Source organism: Capricornis sumatraensis, chromosome 2 (genome assembly GCF_032405125.1).
Source record: "Capricornis sumatraensis isolate serow.1 chromosome 2, serow.2, whole genome shotgun sequence".
NCBI classification, from domain to species: domain Eukaryota; kingdom Metazoa; phylum Chordata; class Mammalia; order Artiodactyla; family Bovidae; genus Capricornis; species Capricornis sumatraensis.
This window is the reverse complement of record NC_091070.1, coordinates 89,694,660-89,711,383: the sequence shown is the minus strand read 5'-3', so window position 1 is coordinate 89,711,383 and position 16,724 is coordinate 89,694,660. Positions and strand designations below refer to the sequence as shown.

General features: G+C 49.8%; 1 protein-coding gene across 2 annotated transcripts in view; it reads left to right on the top strand.

The window, feature by feature from the left end:
- Positions 1-15,944, top strand: part of THBS4 (thrombospondin 4) — a 53,674-nt gene extending 37,730 nt beyond the window's left edge. For both annotated transcript variants that reach the window (XM_068966380.1, XM_068966381.1), the window contains 12 exons: positions 2,170-2,274; positions 2,838-2,945; positions 3,267-3,426; positions 4,830-4,948; positions 5,830-5,882; positions 8,495-8,688; positions 9,540-9,718; positions 11,226-11,274; positions 11,372-11,568; positions 12,167-12,339; positions 15,133-15,272; positions 15,831-15,944. In XM_068966380.1, the coding sequence (XP_068822481.1) occupies positions 2,170-2,274; positions 2,838-2,945; positions 3,267-3,426; positions 4,830-4,948; positions 5,830-5,882; positions 8,495-8,688; positions 9,540-9,718; positions 11,226-11,274; positions 11,372-11,568; positions 12,167-12,339; positions 15,133-15,272; positions 15,831-15,892 (1,539 nt within the window). In that variant the 3' untranslated portion in view covers positions 15,893-15,944. The remainder of the gene's footprint in view (positions 1-2,169; positions 2,275-2,837; positions 2,946-3,266; positions 3,427-4,829; positions 4,949-5,829; positions 5,883-8,494; positions 8,689-9,539; positions 9,719-11,225; positions 11,275-11,371; positions 11,569-12,166; positions 12,340-15,132; positions 15,273-15,830) is intronic.
- Positions 15,945-16,724: the final 780 nt, after the last annotated feature.

Genomic DNA, 16,724 nt, shown 5'->3' with positions numbered 1-16,724 from the left:
TTCGTAATAAGGCACAGCGACAGATGGTGAAGGATTAATACACTTGGAGTGACTACTAAAATAATTTAATCTGTCAGAAAATGGCTCATTAAAAACGTATTTGTTCCTAGAGGAAATTTTTTTCTTCATTAAAATGAGTCAAGGACGATACCCCCATGGGTGTGCTTTCCAGGCCTTCTAAAGGCCCTACTGAAACAACTGAGCGGAAATAAGGGTAGTTATGGGAGGGGTGTCTTTGGAACCCTGCCTTCCGTGTCTCTGGTTGCAGAAGAGGGGTGTACGTGATTGAGAACAGACAGGCTGCAGCCTAGGAAGTCTTAAATTACCTTATTTTGATTAATGAGGGCAGGAAATGTAACGTTAACTCGTGTCAAGTTTCTTTTCCCTTGGCCCTGACGCTGTTCCCCAGACTCTTACCCCTCCTCCCTCCCCCCACCTCACTGGCTTCTTGTTACTTTCCAGGCCACTTTGTCCCTTGTTCCTTCTGTTCTGCCTGTTCCTTAAGGTACCTATCCTGCTCCTGGGCTGAGCTTCAGGGACCAGCTCATACCCCGGACACCCTTATGGAAGGATTGCCTTTCTCTTAGGTTTATCATTCATTCTTTAACCGGGCCCACTAGGATATGGATATGAGGGGGAGAACTCATGTTACCCAAATACATATGGCAGAAGACATTGAACTGGGACAGTCTTGAGTTCAAGTCCCAGCCCTGAGACCTTGGGCAAGGGACTTCGCTGCTCTAAGTTGACTCTTTTGTAAAATTGGGTAATGATGACCTTGTACCATCACTGTAAGGACTGGAGAAAATGCCTATAGAGTCTGGTCTGGAATAACTGTTACTTTAATGCCTATTCTAGCAATAAAGGCTTGCCCTCAGCAGCTGGTGGTGGCAGGCAACTTGGGTAGACTTTTTCAGAAGAATAGAGAATGCACAGACCCAACAACGCACCTGTGGGAACCTTCTCCTGTTCAGTTCAGTTCAGTTCAGTCACTCAGTCGTGTCCAACTCTTTACGACCCCATGAATTGCAGCACGCCAGGCCTCCCTGTCCATCACCAACTCCCGGAGTTCACTCAGACTCACGTCCATCGAGTCCGTGATGCCATCCAGCCAGCTTATCCTCTGTCGTCCCCTTCTCCTCCTGCCCCCAATCCCTCCCAGCATCAGAGTCTTTTCCAATGAGTCAACTCTTTGCATGAGGTGGCCAAAGTACTGGAGCTTCAGCTTTAGCATCATTCCTTCCAAAGAAATCCCAGGGCTGATCTTCAGAATGGACTGGTTGGATCTCCTTGCAGTCCAGGGGACTCTCAAGAGTCTTCTCCTGTTACGGGATATGAATAGAGGTTAAGCACCTTGGAAGGTTCCCTGTGTGGTGGAAATTGATCTAGAAGACCATTAGATACAGAGATATGGCGCCAAGATGATAAGCAAAGTGCCTCAACAGCCTCTCTCCCCATGTGCGCATTTATTTCCACTGGAGAATGTTTTGACAAAAATCCCAAATTACAAATATTAATATAAATAAATACACTTGAACCAGGAATTTCACACTAAGAATCCAGAGGTCAGATGTACTAGAATTTGTCAAATGTGCAGAAGGACAAATGTACTAGAATTCTTTGTGGCAGCATTGTTTGCAATAGAGAAAGGTTTTAACAACTTGACACCCACCAGTAGGGGACTAGTTGAATTAATTAAGGCACATGTATTCCAACTGATGTATAATACATCTGTGCCCATTAAAAAGAATGACACAAATCTACATGCAGTGATATGGAAAGAGTCCCGAGATGTAATGTTAATTTTTAAAACTCAAGGTACAAAGTAGTATACATGTGTGCTACCAGTTGTGCTAAAGGATCAAAAAAAAGGAAAAGAATATGTGTTTGCTGGTCTCTGCCCAGCATGTCTCTGAAAGTATTCAAAAGAGTGGATTGCCTGGATTCCTGAGCCCAGGAGCAGGAAGGAGCTTTCACTCTGCCTTTTGAATTTTGAACCATTAGACTACAATATTCAAAACACAGCTTAATAGTTTTACAATCCTACCAACAAAGCCTCCTGGCTCCGGGCCCTCCCTCTGGGCCTGTGTACAGGAGCAGAGGCCCCTGTAAGCCCCATCCTCCCACCAGGCTCAGTGCCTGGGCTTTGGACAGGCTTTCTCTTCACAGTGTGGGGTCGGCTGGGCTGGTGACGGCTACATCTGTGGAAAGGATGTGGACATTGACAGTTACCCTGATGAGGAACTGCCATGCTCGGCCAGAAACTGCAAAAAGGTGAGGGGGACGCGCAGGAGAAAACACGCGCAAACACACACGCGCAAGCACATATGCACACTCGCTCTGTGGCTTTCCAGAGCCACATCTTATATGGGGGAGAGGTTCTGTGGGTTCCATTCAGAACTGTATCTTTAAAGTAGCCGCATCTCAAATGTAGCAAAACAACCATTGACAATAAAGTCAGATAGGTGCAGTGTGTTGAGGTCAGATATAGTTTTTGATTTAGATGGAGATGGGGTGGGGAAATGGGGAGAAGTTGGTAAAAGGGTACAAACCATCCATTATGAGGTGAATAATACAGTTAACACTGTATTGTATGCTTGAAATTTGCTAAGGGTAGAACTTACATGTTCTCAGCAAAATAAAGATGGGGATAAATATGTAAGGTGATAGATATGTTAATGAAATCAGTGGAGGCATCACTTCACAGTATACACATGTATCAAATTATCACATTATACATTTTAAATGTCTTGCAATTTTGTCCGTTAAAATACCTCAGTAAAGCTGAAAAAAAGACAAACGTAGATGTCCCCCCGAGCTGTGTTTCTCCAACTTAGGACAACTGCAAGTATGTACCAAATTCTGGCCAAGAAGATGCAGACAGGGATGGCATTGGAGATGCCTGTGATGAGGATGCTGATGGAGACGGGATCCTGAATGAGCAGGTAGGCACCTGCTTTGCTAGGAGGGCCTGGAAATGGCCACGTGCCAGAGATGGTGGAGGAAAGTCCATGAAGTTCACTGTTTATATGAATCATTGCAAATGTCCGTTTCCACGCCTGTGTTTCCACAGCACTGTAACTTTTTATTCTAAAATTCTGAAGTGTTTAACATACAAAAGGAGCTCTGAGGAGCTTTGACCCCTGGAGGTCTGACATCCCATGCCAGCGGCGGGGGGAGGTGGGGTGGCAGGAGGTTGACTGGCATCCACCACAGGACCAGGCACACAGCGAGTCTCAGTAAATGTTGGTCTGGGGATCCTTTAGGATAACTGTGTCCTGACCCACAACGTGGACCAGAGGAACAGTGACAAAGACATCTTCGGGGATGCCTGTGATAACTGCCGGAACGTGCTGAATAATGACCAGAAAGACACTGATGGGGACGGGAGAGGAGACGCCTGTGATGATGACATGGATGGGGACGGTGGGTTTGCCTCGCGTTGTCTTTTCCTTGGGACCTATCTGTGCTTTTCTCCTTGTTCTCTCTTAGGAGCAGGAATAGAATTGCTGATTCTGAAGGCCTTCCTGCTCTGGGGGGTTCTACATGGCCTGAGCCTGGGGGACCCCAGGTCCACTTACTTTTGTCTACTTGTTTCTCCCATGTTTAATAACCTTCATGCTCCAGGAACTTGACATCACTGCCAGAAGCTGTAGGAATCCCTTCAAGCAGTGTCTTGTCAAGGCTGGGTCTTTGGAGGACATCTGTCTTCTCAGACTGCAGCTTCTTCCCTCCCACCGTCCTTCTCAAGCGTAAGAGCCCTAGAAGTGGAAGATTGAGGGAGAGGGGCAGAGCAGGGTCAGGCGCTGCAGCCCCAGCTCAGGCTCCTCATGCAGAGAATCAGGTCTTTTCCCACCGAGAGGGAAGGGCCATCAGGCAGATGGCCGCATCAGCCAGCTCCAGGGTCCACTGAAGGGCCTCATACTTTGGTCTGTGTGAGTAGCACCCTGGAGAACCATTCTAGAGCTCTGCAGGCCATAAGGAAGGACATTTGTTTCTGTATAGCTCCCATAAAACATAGATGACTGTCATCAAAGTATAGGCTGGATCTGATCATTTCTGAAAAACATATCACATTACAGGACCTTGAAGGAATATCCTTTTAGAAATACACCATACCCACCAACACCCTACTCCAGAAAATCCACACCTCTCTAAAATGCAACCTTACCTTCTATAAGCCGGACAGCTGGTAAATCAGCTCAGCAAAATGAACAGAAAAGGCCCTGAGTTGTAGCATTTGCATTTCCACCATCCCTGGTTCCAAGGTACCAAGAGGAGATGACACAATTGAACAGGAAGCTGGGGAGAAATGGTGTGAAGGGCCTGGCTTCAGCCCACCACCACCCAAGCCCTGGGGCCCTGGTAGTAACAGACCCATGAGCTCCTCCCTCCCCAGGGTTGGCCCTCTTGATGCCTCATCTGGACACAGTGATAGCCCTCAACAGCTTGGACAGATTCTAACTTGCTGGATAAATGCCTCAAGTCACTGTTCGTTTTTGAGCCTCCCAGAATTCATCCTTTGATGTTACCTCAAGATAACTGCACCCCTGGAGAAGGGAATGGCTACCCACTCCAGTGTTCTTGCCTGGAAAATCCCATGGACAGAGGAGCCTGGCGGGGCTACAGTCCAGGGGTCACAGAGAGTGGGACATGACTGAGCATGCACACACAGCAGATAGCTGCTGGAAGGGCTGGTGCTCCCCAAGGATGGCCTCGGCAGATGCCACTCCCTGCGTGCTGGCCTGATCGCTATAGCTCCTGAAAGTCTGTGCTCCAGACCTTTCTGTGACGTTCGCCTGACTCAGGGAAGCATTCCTCTCTTGCAGGAATAAAAAACATCCTGGACAACTGCCAGAAAGTTCCCAATAGTGACCAAGAAGACAGAGACGGTGATGGTGTAGGGGATGCCTGTGACAGCTGTCCTGAGGTCAGCAACCCGAACCAGGTTAGTAGGACCCAGAGGAAGCCGAACCCCAGGCTGAGTGCCCCGTGCAAAGATGCACATTAAGACCAGCGTCTGGAAGAACCCAGCAGAGCCCACCAGCCCCGTTCGCTGCTGCCGCCTTCTTCCTAACAGCAGAGGTGATAATGTTGTATACGTAGGACTGGAGGTGATGGGAAGGACGCTGCAGGACATCTGGGGCCCTCTGACTCACCTCACAGGCTGTAGAGTCCCTCTGAGGTCAGTCATAGGAATCTAAGGATGCCCAGAACAAGGTGTTTTTTTTTTTTTTTTCCTGCTGAAAGGAAAATGTAATGGAAATTAACCATGGGGAGCCTCATGTCCCTTTCATCCCCAAACCCCTGTGTATGGACATTTCAGATAAGGTTTGATCAGTGATGTGCAGTTTCTCTTCTCTTTCCTCCTTCCTGTCTGGATCCTTGAGTGTGATGTGTCACGTATTTTGAAAGCCCTGGGAAGGGGTCCTCATTGTTGCCCTCTGACTCACTCCCATTCTGGCTCCACTCCAAAATGCAGAAGCAAAGCAGAACCTGCCTGCCTCATCCCCATGTCTATGGTTGGCCCCCTTCCGACCTGAGCCGGAGGGCCGCGTCTGCACCTGCCCCCACACTGCCCTGGCGCCCTTCTCCAGTCAGCCCATCTGGTGTGTAGGCAGCCCGTCCTTGGAGCTTGATATTTTGGAAGACTTTTTTGAAAATTCAGCATTGTGCCTACACCAATATGGTGTTGTCCTTTTGCAGTTTGCACCACCCCAATTTCAAAGAAATAATTCCTGAGATCCAGTGATGATGGGCCAGGTCTGCCTTCTCCGGAATGTTCTGTGCAGGCCTAGGGATAAATAACACATTCTGTTCCCTTTGCAGTCTGACGTGGATAATGATCTGGTTGGGGACTCCTGTGACACCAATCAGGACAGGTATGGCACGTCTCCCAACTGCATAGGACCAGATGAAAAGTCCAGAGGGAGTTTTCTCTCTCAGAGCTTTCTGCTGCTACTGTGCTTTGGGGGCTCTCTGGGTAGATTGAGTTGCTAGAGGAACAGTAGCTCTCTCTCTGGTCAGGGTCGCCGCACCTCTGTGGATGGAGGAGTTGACTGTATCAGGAGGGGTCACGAGGCAATCAAGCAACTGAGGCTCCATCACAGGAGAGGCTGTGTGGCGTTCCTTGTTAGAGATGGGCTCTGGAGTGACACACCTGGATGTAAATCCCAGTTCTCCACTCACACATCGGCTAACCGTACACATCAGCTGCCCATCTCTCTGTGCCTCCATTTCCTCATCTGTAAAATGGGGCTAAAAATGGAATGTAGCTCTTAGGACGATTGTGGAGGTTGAGCTAATTTTATGGAAAGTACATATCACAGTTTCTGTTACATGGATATTAGCTCTTTTGCTCTTATATATTCTTTCAGCTCAGGGAAGCTTCACCATCAGCCCCCAAATAGAGAGCTGCCAGTTTGCTGAGAGATCTTTGTGATTTCATTGTCTCTGGAATTTTTTCATTCAGTTTTCTTTTCTTGGGTGGAATCGTTCTATGCAAATGAATGCTGTCAGCCCTGCTAGTCCCACACGGATGGAGGCCTATGTTAGGACAAAGAGCTGGATCAGATGCTATAACAACATCAAAAACGTAGACATGGGCAGCTCTGCTAGAGGCACCTGCAGTCCGAGAGTCTGGACCCTGTCATCTCTGTAGGGAATCACAGGGGCAGCAGGACAGGGATGAGAGAGGGAAAGGGGTCTGAAAGGCAAAAGGAACAAGGTAGCTTCCCTCCTCAACCTCTCCTCAGAGGCTGCCCTACAGCCAGCAGCTCTGAAGCCCAGCCTTGCTCAAGGATAGATCCTGTCAAGCCCCATCTCCATCCACGTGCTCCATGTCCTTGCTGCAGAGTACATGCTGGCTAAGTGAACTTCAACATACTTCTCAGTCGGAGTCTCATTTCTTCATCTGCAAAGTAGAGATAATTGCATGCATCTTAAAAGTGATGGTGCAAATGAAAGATAATGTGGGTAAAGCTCCTGGCACAGTACTGGCCCCTGGGTGACCTGCAGAAAATGGTAAGTGAGGTATTATTGTTCCCTCAGCATGAGGAGAGGCAAGTCCGTGACAAGCTGACACAGGATATCTCTGTTGTTGAGTGGCAGGTGGGACTGGTACCCTGACAACTTCCCTCGGTGATGAGCATCACGAATGTTCCCTGTTGCAGGTCATCCTGCACTCCGATTGCCATCTGAGCTCTTTCTAAAATATCCTGTCCCACCAGCCTCGAGAAGTTGCCTAAAATAAATGACTCATTTGCTACATTTTAATTCCCACAGACTTGAGGACAGAAACTGCTTGGTTTTGCATAAAAACGTTCAGGGCTATATGGCATGGCTGCTGATGGCAATAGCTCAGGCTTATGTTTTGGAAAACAGCCCTGCCACAGGCCCAGGAACCCCGCTGTTGGAGCCAACCTCACTTTCCCTGGGTCCCATCTGGGAAGCATGGCCTGAAGGGCATGCACTGGTCCCTGGCCTCCTTTTCCCATCCCATCGTGGGGGTAGTTGCTGGCCCAGGATGGGCCATGGGTAGAACTGGTGAAAGGAATATCTGCTCTAATCCCGAGTAGCCATAGGAGGCCACTGTCCACTCAGGGAAGCCTGGGGACAGGGCACACTCTTCCCCTGGTGGCCGTCAGGCCTGGAAAGAAATTGAGACTCAGAGACTGAGAAGTATGTGGAAGTCCGCTTCTTGTGTGTTCACAGCTGATGCTTCTCGGGTCTACTGGCCAGGCATGGTGAAAAGCATTAGGAAAGGAAACACCATAGGGCCTCCCAAGGGCCAGGCCCCTGGAAGTGATTTTTCATGTATAAAAATGTAATGTGCACTATTCTAATCAGCCTTCAGTCTCAAGCCTGCGAGGTGGGCTGTTACTGTCTGCATGGTACGGAGGGGGATGCTGAGCCACGGAGCGCCACGTGTTGTGTTGGGGCCACATGCACGGCCGAGCCAGGGCTCTCAGCCAGCACTTTGGCGCCCCTGCCCCTCCCTCTGTTCTGCTCCCAGAGTCTCTGCGGGGATCGTAGTCATGCCAGGGACTGAAAGGGGCATCTGGTCACAGAATCACAGAAATTGACCCTTATTTTGAATAGAAAAGATCTACTTGTTTCAATAGGTTGGGGAAGTAGGAATTGGTCTCTGAGGCCCATAAGGCAGCCTTATCTAAGGACCTGTGAAAGTCGCTCAGTCATGTCTGACTCTGCGACCCCAAGGACTACAGCCTGCCAGGCTCCTCTGTCCATGGAATTCTCCAGGCAAGAACACTGGAGTGGGTTGCCATGCCCTCTGGGGGATCTTCCCAACCCAGGGAGCGAACCTGGGTTTCTTGCATTGCAGGCAGATTCTTTACTGTCTGAGCCACCAGGGAAGCTTAATAAAAGACCAAGCCTGGTTAAGACCCGAAACCCAAACTCCCCCTCCTAAGAACTGGCCTCCTCATGTCCCCTGCTGAGCTGTGAAATAGCCCCTCCTTCTCTTTTCCCACAGCGACGGAGATGGGCACCAGGACAGCACAGACAACTGCCCCACCGTCATCAACAGTGCCCAGCTGGACACTGACAAGGATGGGATTGGTGATGAGTGTGACGATGACGACGACAACGACGGCATCCCAGACTTGGTACCCCCTGGCCCGGACAACTGCCGGCTGGTCCCCAACCCCGCCCAGGAGGACAGCAACAGTAAGCGGGCTCAGCCCAGGGCTGCCCTCAGCCAGGCTCACGGCGGCCCACCTCTGTCGGGGCCCAGCTCCTCTGAGCAGCCACAGCTTGTGTGGACAGGGGGGCCCTGGGAGCCACGTGTCTCGAGCTGTCAGAGGCAGGCACAGCCCTGGGCTGAGACCACACGGGGCAGGGAAGCAACCACGCGCTTGGGGCTTGCCCACCCCTTTCACCAGAGTCCCAGCGGGAGCAGGAGGGAGAGGAGGCCAGGGCAGCACAGGCGGGGGTGGGGTTCACAGGCTCCGATTCCTGAGGGAAGAGGTGTGCACAGGGCCAGAAATGAGATGGCAGAGTTGTGAGCATGGTGGTAAGCGTACCCATGCCACATACGCAAATTCAAATCTTGATGCTAATACCACCCTGGTTAGCTGGACAAAGGACAGTTCGGGCTAGATTCAGCCTAAGGGTCACTGTAAGTTATTCTGAGAGAGTGTCTGGTGGCCGTAATGTCCCTGCTTTTTATGTGTCATAGTCCAGAAAGTACTGCAGACGTTTGCTTACGTAAGGTCAGACTTAAGATCCACCCATCAGTGAGATGCGATCCTAGAGGACACCCAGGGTTTCTTGTCAGGTCAGCTTTGAACAGTTACCCTCATGCTGCTGCTGGGAAGTCCTTCTGACCCCCTGTAGTGAGGTTCACCCACCCACCACAAGGACCCCGGGGCCGGCTCAGGCACAGCTGACTCTAGGACTTCTCTCTCCACGCAGACCGAAGACCTAGCCCTGGCGCTGGGCTCTCTCTGGCTCCTGTCGCAGAGGGGGTGGCATGGGGGTGGTGGGCATTTCCCAGCTCCCCTCCTCCATTCCCTCAGGTGACGGAGTGGGAGACATCTGTGAGGCAGACTTTGACCAGGACCAGGTCATTGATCGGATAGACGTGTGCCCAGAGAACGCAGAGGTCACCCTGACTGACTTCAGAGCCTATCAGACCGTGGTCCTGGACCCTGAAGGGGATGCCCAGATCGACCCCAACTGGGTGGTCCTGAACCAGGTGAGTGTCACGGAGCTGGCGATGGCTCAGCTTTGCCTCTCAACACAGGCTTTTTTAAAAAACTAATTTTTGTTGGAGTATAATTGCTTTATAATGTTGTATCAGTTTCTGCTGTACAGCCGAGTGGATCACCCAGACGTACACATATCGCCTCCCTTTGGCCCTCCTTCCCATTTAGGTCTGAGTCGAGTTCCCTGAGTACGTTCTCACTAGGTATCTGTTTCAGACACAGTATCACTCGTGTGTAGGCGTCAATCCCAGTCTCCCAATTCCTCCCTCCAGCCCAGGCCCTTCTGAGAGAAGTGGGTTCTTTGCAGGGTGCCGACTGTGAGCCAGGCGCTGGCCCATGTCACATTTATTCCCCACAACAGTCCTGTTGATGGAGCACTTTAAGTAGCCTCATTTTACAGATGTTGAGCTCGAGTCTTACGAAGCTTGAGTGACTCCTCAGGGTAGCACGGCAGGTAAGCAGCTGAGACTGCTGGATCTGGGGCCTGGGCAGTCTCCCTAGACCCATGCTCCCAGTCTCTGCAGGAGGTGCCTCTGTGTGTTCGCCTCCTTGTGGAACTAAAGAAGGCAGGCACAGAGAGGCTTAGTAGATTTTCTAGCATCAGCCAGCAGGCCACATTCATTAAAAGCATATGTATGCATTAATATACGACATTCGTTTTTCTCTTTCTGACTTACTTCACTCTGTATAACAGGCTCTAGGTTCATCCACCTCAGTTCAGCGGACTCAAATTTGCTCCTTTTTGTGGCTAGAAAAATGGTTACTGGTGAACCTATTTGCAGGGCAGGAGTAGAGACAAAGACAGAGAACAGACTTAAGGACACAGCGAGGGAGGGAGAAGGTGGGACAAACTGGGAGAGCAGCACTGAGACATGTATATTGCCATATGCAAAACAGATGGCTAGGGGGACGATGCTGTGTAACACAGCTCAACCCCGTGTTCCAGCAGCCCAGAGGGGTGGGAGGCAGGTTCAAGAGGGAGGGGACCTAGGTATACTTACAGCTGATTCATGTTGTATGGCAGAAACCTGGAGAAGGAAATGGCAACCACTCCAGCATTCTTGCCTGGGAGATCTCAGGGACAGAGGAGGGTGGCGGGCTACAGTCCATGGGGTTGCAAAGAGTCGGCCACGACTTAGCAACTGAACAACAGCAACATGGCAGAAACCAGCACAGTATTGTAAAGCAATTATTCTCCAATTAAAAATTAAAAAAAAAATTTAAAGCATATGTTCTCTAATTAAGAGTTTACTAAATCAACTCAAGTGACAGTTTTAGCAAACCTGTTTCTACTCAGCACTGAGGTTTTGTTTTGTTGAAAAGCATATGCTTTCTTTGAGCACATAACAAGGTAGGGCAGTTCTTCAGATAATGAAATCTTTACATGGAGCTCAGACATCACTGACTCCTCACCGGTGATGCCTGAGAATCTGAGCTTCCTCGAGCTTATTCCATCCCCTCTGAGGTTAATCTTAACTCCTGCATTTCTCTCTGCAGGGCATGGAGATTGTGCAGACCATGAACAGCGATCCTGGCCTGGCAGTGGGTATGTCCAGGGCCTCAGTCAACCCTTGTGTGGAATTCACTCTTTCCAGCTACCCGCGTGGCTTGCCTGTTTTTCTCATCTGCTCTGATCTTTACAGGGTACACGGCTTTTAACGGCGTTGACTTTGAAGGGACCTTCCACGTCAACACCCAGACGGACGATGACTACGCCGGCTTCATCTTTGGTTACCAGGACAGCTCCAGCTTCTACGTGGTCATGTGGAAGCAGACAGAGCAGACATACTGGCAGGCCACCCCGTTCCGAGCTGTCGCGGAACCTGGCATCCAGCTCAAGGCACTCGTCTCCCTTTCTTCTGGGCCCTTCACCCTCCTCTTAAACCTGTGTCCTCCCATATGGCATTTATTCGTTAAGAAATCGATGCATTTGCGCTCAAATCTGGGAACTCTTGAATCCATCCAGGGGGCCATGCCTTCGCTTCTCTATATGAGCTGCATGCTCCCCTCTGGGTGAGAATGTCTGACCCCAGAGGTGGGGAAGATTTAGGGGTACATCTTCGGGCACACTCCCCTTGGAAACTGACTAATGTGTTTCCTCGGGGTGGCCACCTTCGTACAGGAGGGCTGGGAATCTATGTCCGTCACTCCTGCTAGGAGGAAAGGTGGAGCTCAGAGCCCTCCTTGGCCAAATGTGGGGAGCAATGGGTCTGACAGCAGGGAAAGCATGGACCAAGTTAGTGGAATGCCGGCCAGTGCTGATCACTGAAGGCTGGGGATGACCACGGCAGAAATGGCATTGAAGTGTTTACGCCTTGTGTCCAGATTCAAGGCGGCCGGGTTGCACCTGTGAATCCTGACCCCATCACTACCTCAGGGATACGGGATGCAGGAAGTGCAGTCTGTGCATCTAAGACCTTGCTCATGTCATTGTCCAGGCCGTGAAGTCCAAGACGGGTCCAGGGGAGCATCTCCGCAACTCGCTGTGGCACACAGGGGACACCAGTGACCAGGTCAGGCTGCTGTGGAAGGACTCCAGGAACGTGGGCTGGAAGGACAAGGTGTCCTACCGCTGGTTCCTGCAGCACCGGCCCCAGGTGGGCTACATCAGGTAGGCGCCGCGGCCCCTCCTCCCACATCTCCGAGCCTTCGCTTCCCTGAGCAGACAGCTCCTGAGGGCGAGTGAGGACCTCAGGCTCCCAGGAGAGAGGCAGGAGGAGGATACCCCGCTCAGACTGACCACCTGGACGGTAGGGCCACACTGGGGGTAGAAGGACCTTCTGTGGGGGAGGCCTGGGCACCAGAACAGTCTGCCCCTCTGACCTGTGTGAGGCGAGACTGACTCTCTCATCCGCCCTCCTGTGTGGTCCCTCTGGACCCTGTATCATCACTCACCTCAACATTTCATGCTGCAGTGAGTCCCTCCTGGTCTGATAGACTCCATGAGAGCAGCACCAGTGTCCCATTTTATCTTGGTCTCCCCTGCACCTGACAGAGCAATGGCACATGCTACCCTCGGCATGAACTGACCCTCTTGTGAGCCCATGTTCTGCCTTATGTCCCTGTGAAAGTGTTAGTTGCTCAGTCAAGTCCGACTCTTTGCAACCCCATGGACTGTAGCCCACTGGACTCCTCTGTCCATGGGATTCTCCAGGCAAGAATATTGGAGTGGGTTGCCATGCCCTCCCCCAGTGAATCTTCCCCACCCAGGGATCGAACGTGGGTCTCCCACATTGCAGGCGAATTCTTTACTGTCTGAGTCACAAGGGAAGCCCTTGGAACTGCCCTGTAGGACTGTTTAAAAAAACAAACACCTATTTCTCAGAAGCTAGAATGTCTTAGAACCACATCTTTGACATGTCGTCAATGTACTTTGGAGAAGGAAATGGCAACCCACTCCGGTATTCTTGCCTGGAGAATCCCAGGGACAGAGGAGCCTGGTGGGCTGCCATCTATGGGGTCGCACAGAGTCGGACACGACTGAAGCGACTTAGCAGCAGCAGCAGCAGCAGCAGCAGCAATGTACTTACTTTCTCATTCCTCAGACTTACAGATCCACACCAGTTTATGCAGCACTTCTTTAGGAAGGGGTGCTGATTGCATTTTCCTGACCGGGGCAGGAAAGCTGCCAAGTGGGAAAACGGAAATCATGGAAGCTAGTTCATACCTTGTCTTTCTTTGAGACTTTACACCAAATGTGATGTCTGTCTAGAGGGAGGTTGTCATATTCTCAGCCCTATTGAGCTGCATGCCCCTTTTTTTATAACAAATATTTTGAAATGCCACCTCTTGCATCCCAAATGAAGTCATAGAAAATATTACCTGCATGATGTTAAGGATCAATCTGATCCCTAATGGAGAAATAAGATTTATAACAAAATCGTGTAAGTGCTTGGGCACAACCGCAGCAGAACACACAGTGAGGTTGCTGCTGGCCCGTGTACCTAGAATCACGGCAGAGGTGATGTCCTGCTACAGCTCGTGTGTTGTGGCCACAATGTGGTATTGCCAGCAGTGTTGTGAATTTCTAGAATAATGAACAGCTACACAGAAGGACAAATATCGTATGATACCTCTTATGTGTGGAATCTAATAAAAGGGTACAAGTGAACTTTTTTTTACAAAACAGAAGCAGTAGATGAAGAAAACAACGTTATGGTTACCGGGGCGGGGGGGGGGAGGATAGATTGGGGGGTCAGAACTGACAATATGCACACTACTATTTATAAAACAGATAATAAAGACCTACCGTGTAGCACAGGGAACTCTGCTCAGTACTCTGTAATGTCCTTTATGGGAAAAGAATCTAAACAGAGTGGATATATGCATAACTGACCTACTTTGCTGTGCAGCAGAAAGTAAGACAACATTGTAAATCAACCATATACTCCAATAAGATGAATAGTGAACAGCTTAATTTTAAAACAAGACAATGAAGTACAGTTGACTTGAACAATTCGGGGGGTGGTTCCCAGACCTGCAATGGACAAAAATCCACAGATGCTCAAGTCCCATGGTCGGCCTTCTGTATCCGTGGTTCATATCTGCAGATTCAACTACCCGCAGATCATGTAGCGAAATGGTATTTATGGGGGGAAATAATCCACATATTAGTGGGCCCATGCAAACCTACGTTGTTTGACAGTCAGATGTACTCAACAGTTTATCAGTTTACCCTGGAAAAAAATCAGTTGATATGAGTGCAAAAATACTTGATATTCACAACTGAGTTGGGTTTTAAGCCCAGATAACTAGAAACAGGCCAAGGGTCTGTTCCTACCCAAGGGTCTGGAGGAGCACCCCCAAGGTGTCTGGATGCAGGACAGGTTTCCACTGTTCTCTCCAGAACCTTGTAAGCCACCCAACATCCCTGCCTTCTGCCACTAAATGCCATGGTGACAGCCCAAAGTGCCCCCCCCCCCACATTTCTAAAATCCTGCTTAGGGAATGCTGTCCCTCCCGAGGAAAATCACTGCTCCTGGATCCCACCAGTTGAATGATATCAGTCAGACCTAGGGAAGGGCAGTGGTTTTTAAGCGTGATGTCTGGATAGGGTAACTCACTGCACAGTGAAGTCACAAAGCCTCTTGGTCCTGGGTCGTATTGTGCTTTCTGACTCATCAGTGAGGACCTGTTGAGTTGGATTCGGTGCCCAACCTCATCTAGGCCTTTCGAGGGACAGAAGAAGGGCAGATGTGGACAGGTCGTCCCTGACCTCATGGCTCTCCCAGTCTAGCAGGGAAAGGGAAAAAGAGCAGCCAGATGCACAGTCCAGGTGGAAGATGAGGAAAGTGGAAGATGAAACAGAGCAAAGACGTGGGTGGCCAAGAAGTGGGACCCCCTGCCTCCTGATGGGTGGCTCCCCCTGACCTTGGTTTGAAACCCACTCTGGCTGTGTCCACAGGGTGCGATTTTATGAAGGCTCTGAGTTGGTGGCTGATTCTGGGGTCACCATAGACACCACCATGCGTGGAGGCCGGCTCGGCGTGTTCTGCTTCTCTCAGGAAAACATCATTTGGTCCAACCTCAAATATCGCTGCAATGGTAATGTACATTCTTGTTACTGAATAGTATTACTACAAAAAAAAAAAAAGTCAAACAATGCCACCTTATTGTATAGCACACATCTCTCCCAGAAGCCGAAAGTCATGCCACATATCCCTGAAATCTGAGGGTCCCTGTGTGATCCAAGCAAAAGGCAGATCTCACGTTTCCTATTTGATAGATGAGGAGATGGAACGCTAGAGAATTAAACTATTAAACTGCTTGGCTTGGGACATAGGGTTCTGTGAGAGATGGAGGCAGATTTAATTGAGAGGCAGCCTTCATTTTCATATAGCTCAAGCACAATCATAAACTCAGAACCCATTCTGCCTGCTCATTTTCTTTTGGCCTGTGAATGACGCTCCTGGGCTTTAAGCCAACAGTTCGCAAAGCTGCCTGAGGTAGAAAATGGCTGCGGGGTTGGGGGGTAGGGGGGAGTGCTTCTTTGGGGGCTTGTTGGGCGGGCTGACAGCGACCCCTACAGGAGGCCTCCCAGCTAGAGATGCACTAGGGCTGGAGGGAGCCTTCCTAATGCCCCGTGCCTGTCCTCCTTTGCAGACACCATCCCAGAGGACTTCCAAGAATTTCAGACCCAGAATTTTGATCGCCTGGATAAATAAACAGAGGACGCAATCCATAACTGCTTTTCCAAACACTAAAGTCATATGTTTTTTAACTTCCTACAACTTTCTTTGTATACAGTGTGGCTTTCTTTTTGCCCACCCAGATATACCAAACTTCTTATATGAATGTGGCAATAAAGAAGAGATGATTTCTAAAAACCATGTTACCCAGACATCATTCCATGTGGCTCAGGCTTTTACAGGGACTCTGCTGTTCTCTGTGGAAAATCCACAGACAATCGCCAGGGGATCTTTCTTTCTCAGTTGTGAGGTTGACCGTGTACATCAGTCAGAAGGCTCAGGCCAAAGGTCTCACCTTCTGTTTCTTTCACAGAGAAGCCTGACAGTTCCATGCTCACCTCAGCAGCCTCCTTATTTGGGGTAAGGAACCTCAGAAACACTGCTCAGGGACACTTTTCCTATGAAGACTTTTCCTGACTGATCCTGGGGCAAGTTTGTCCAGTTCTTTCTTAAACCCTCTCCACCCAACACGCCTTCCACCCAGACCTCTACCAGCACTTTCAACAATTGTGCTTTTTATATATTTGGCTCCCCCTAGTGGAATGTCAGCTAATTGAGAATTAAAGGACCACGTCTTAGCACAATCCTTATACTCTGAATACCTGGTATGGAGATTTCCAGTCCATTTTTTGCTAGATGGCTGACTCTTAAGTGATAAGGACAATAATGTATATGGATATGAGCCCTCCTACAACTCAGAAAGCTGCTCACAACATACACTATCTATGGTGGTATCAGCAGCCTCACTGTATGTTCAGGACAGAAACTTGCCTGATTTTTGCATTAGTTCTTCTCCATTGCATTTGTA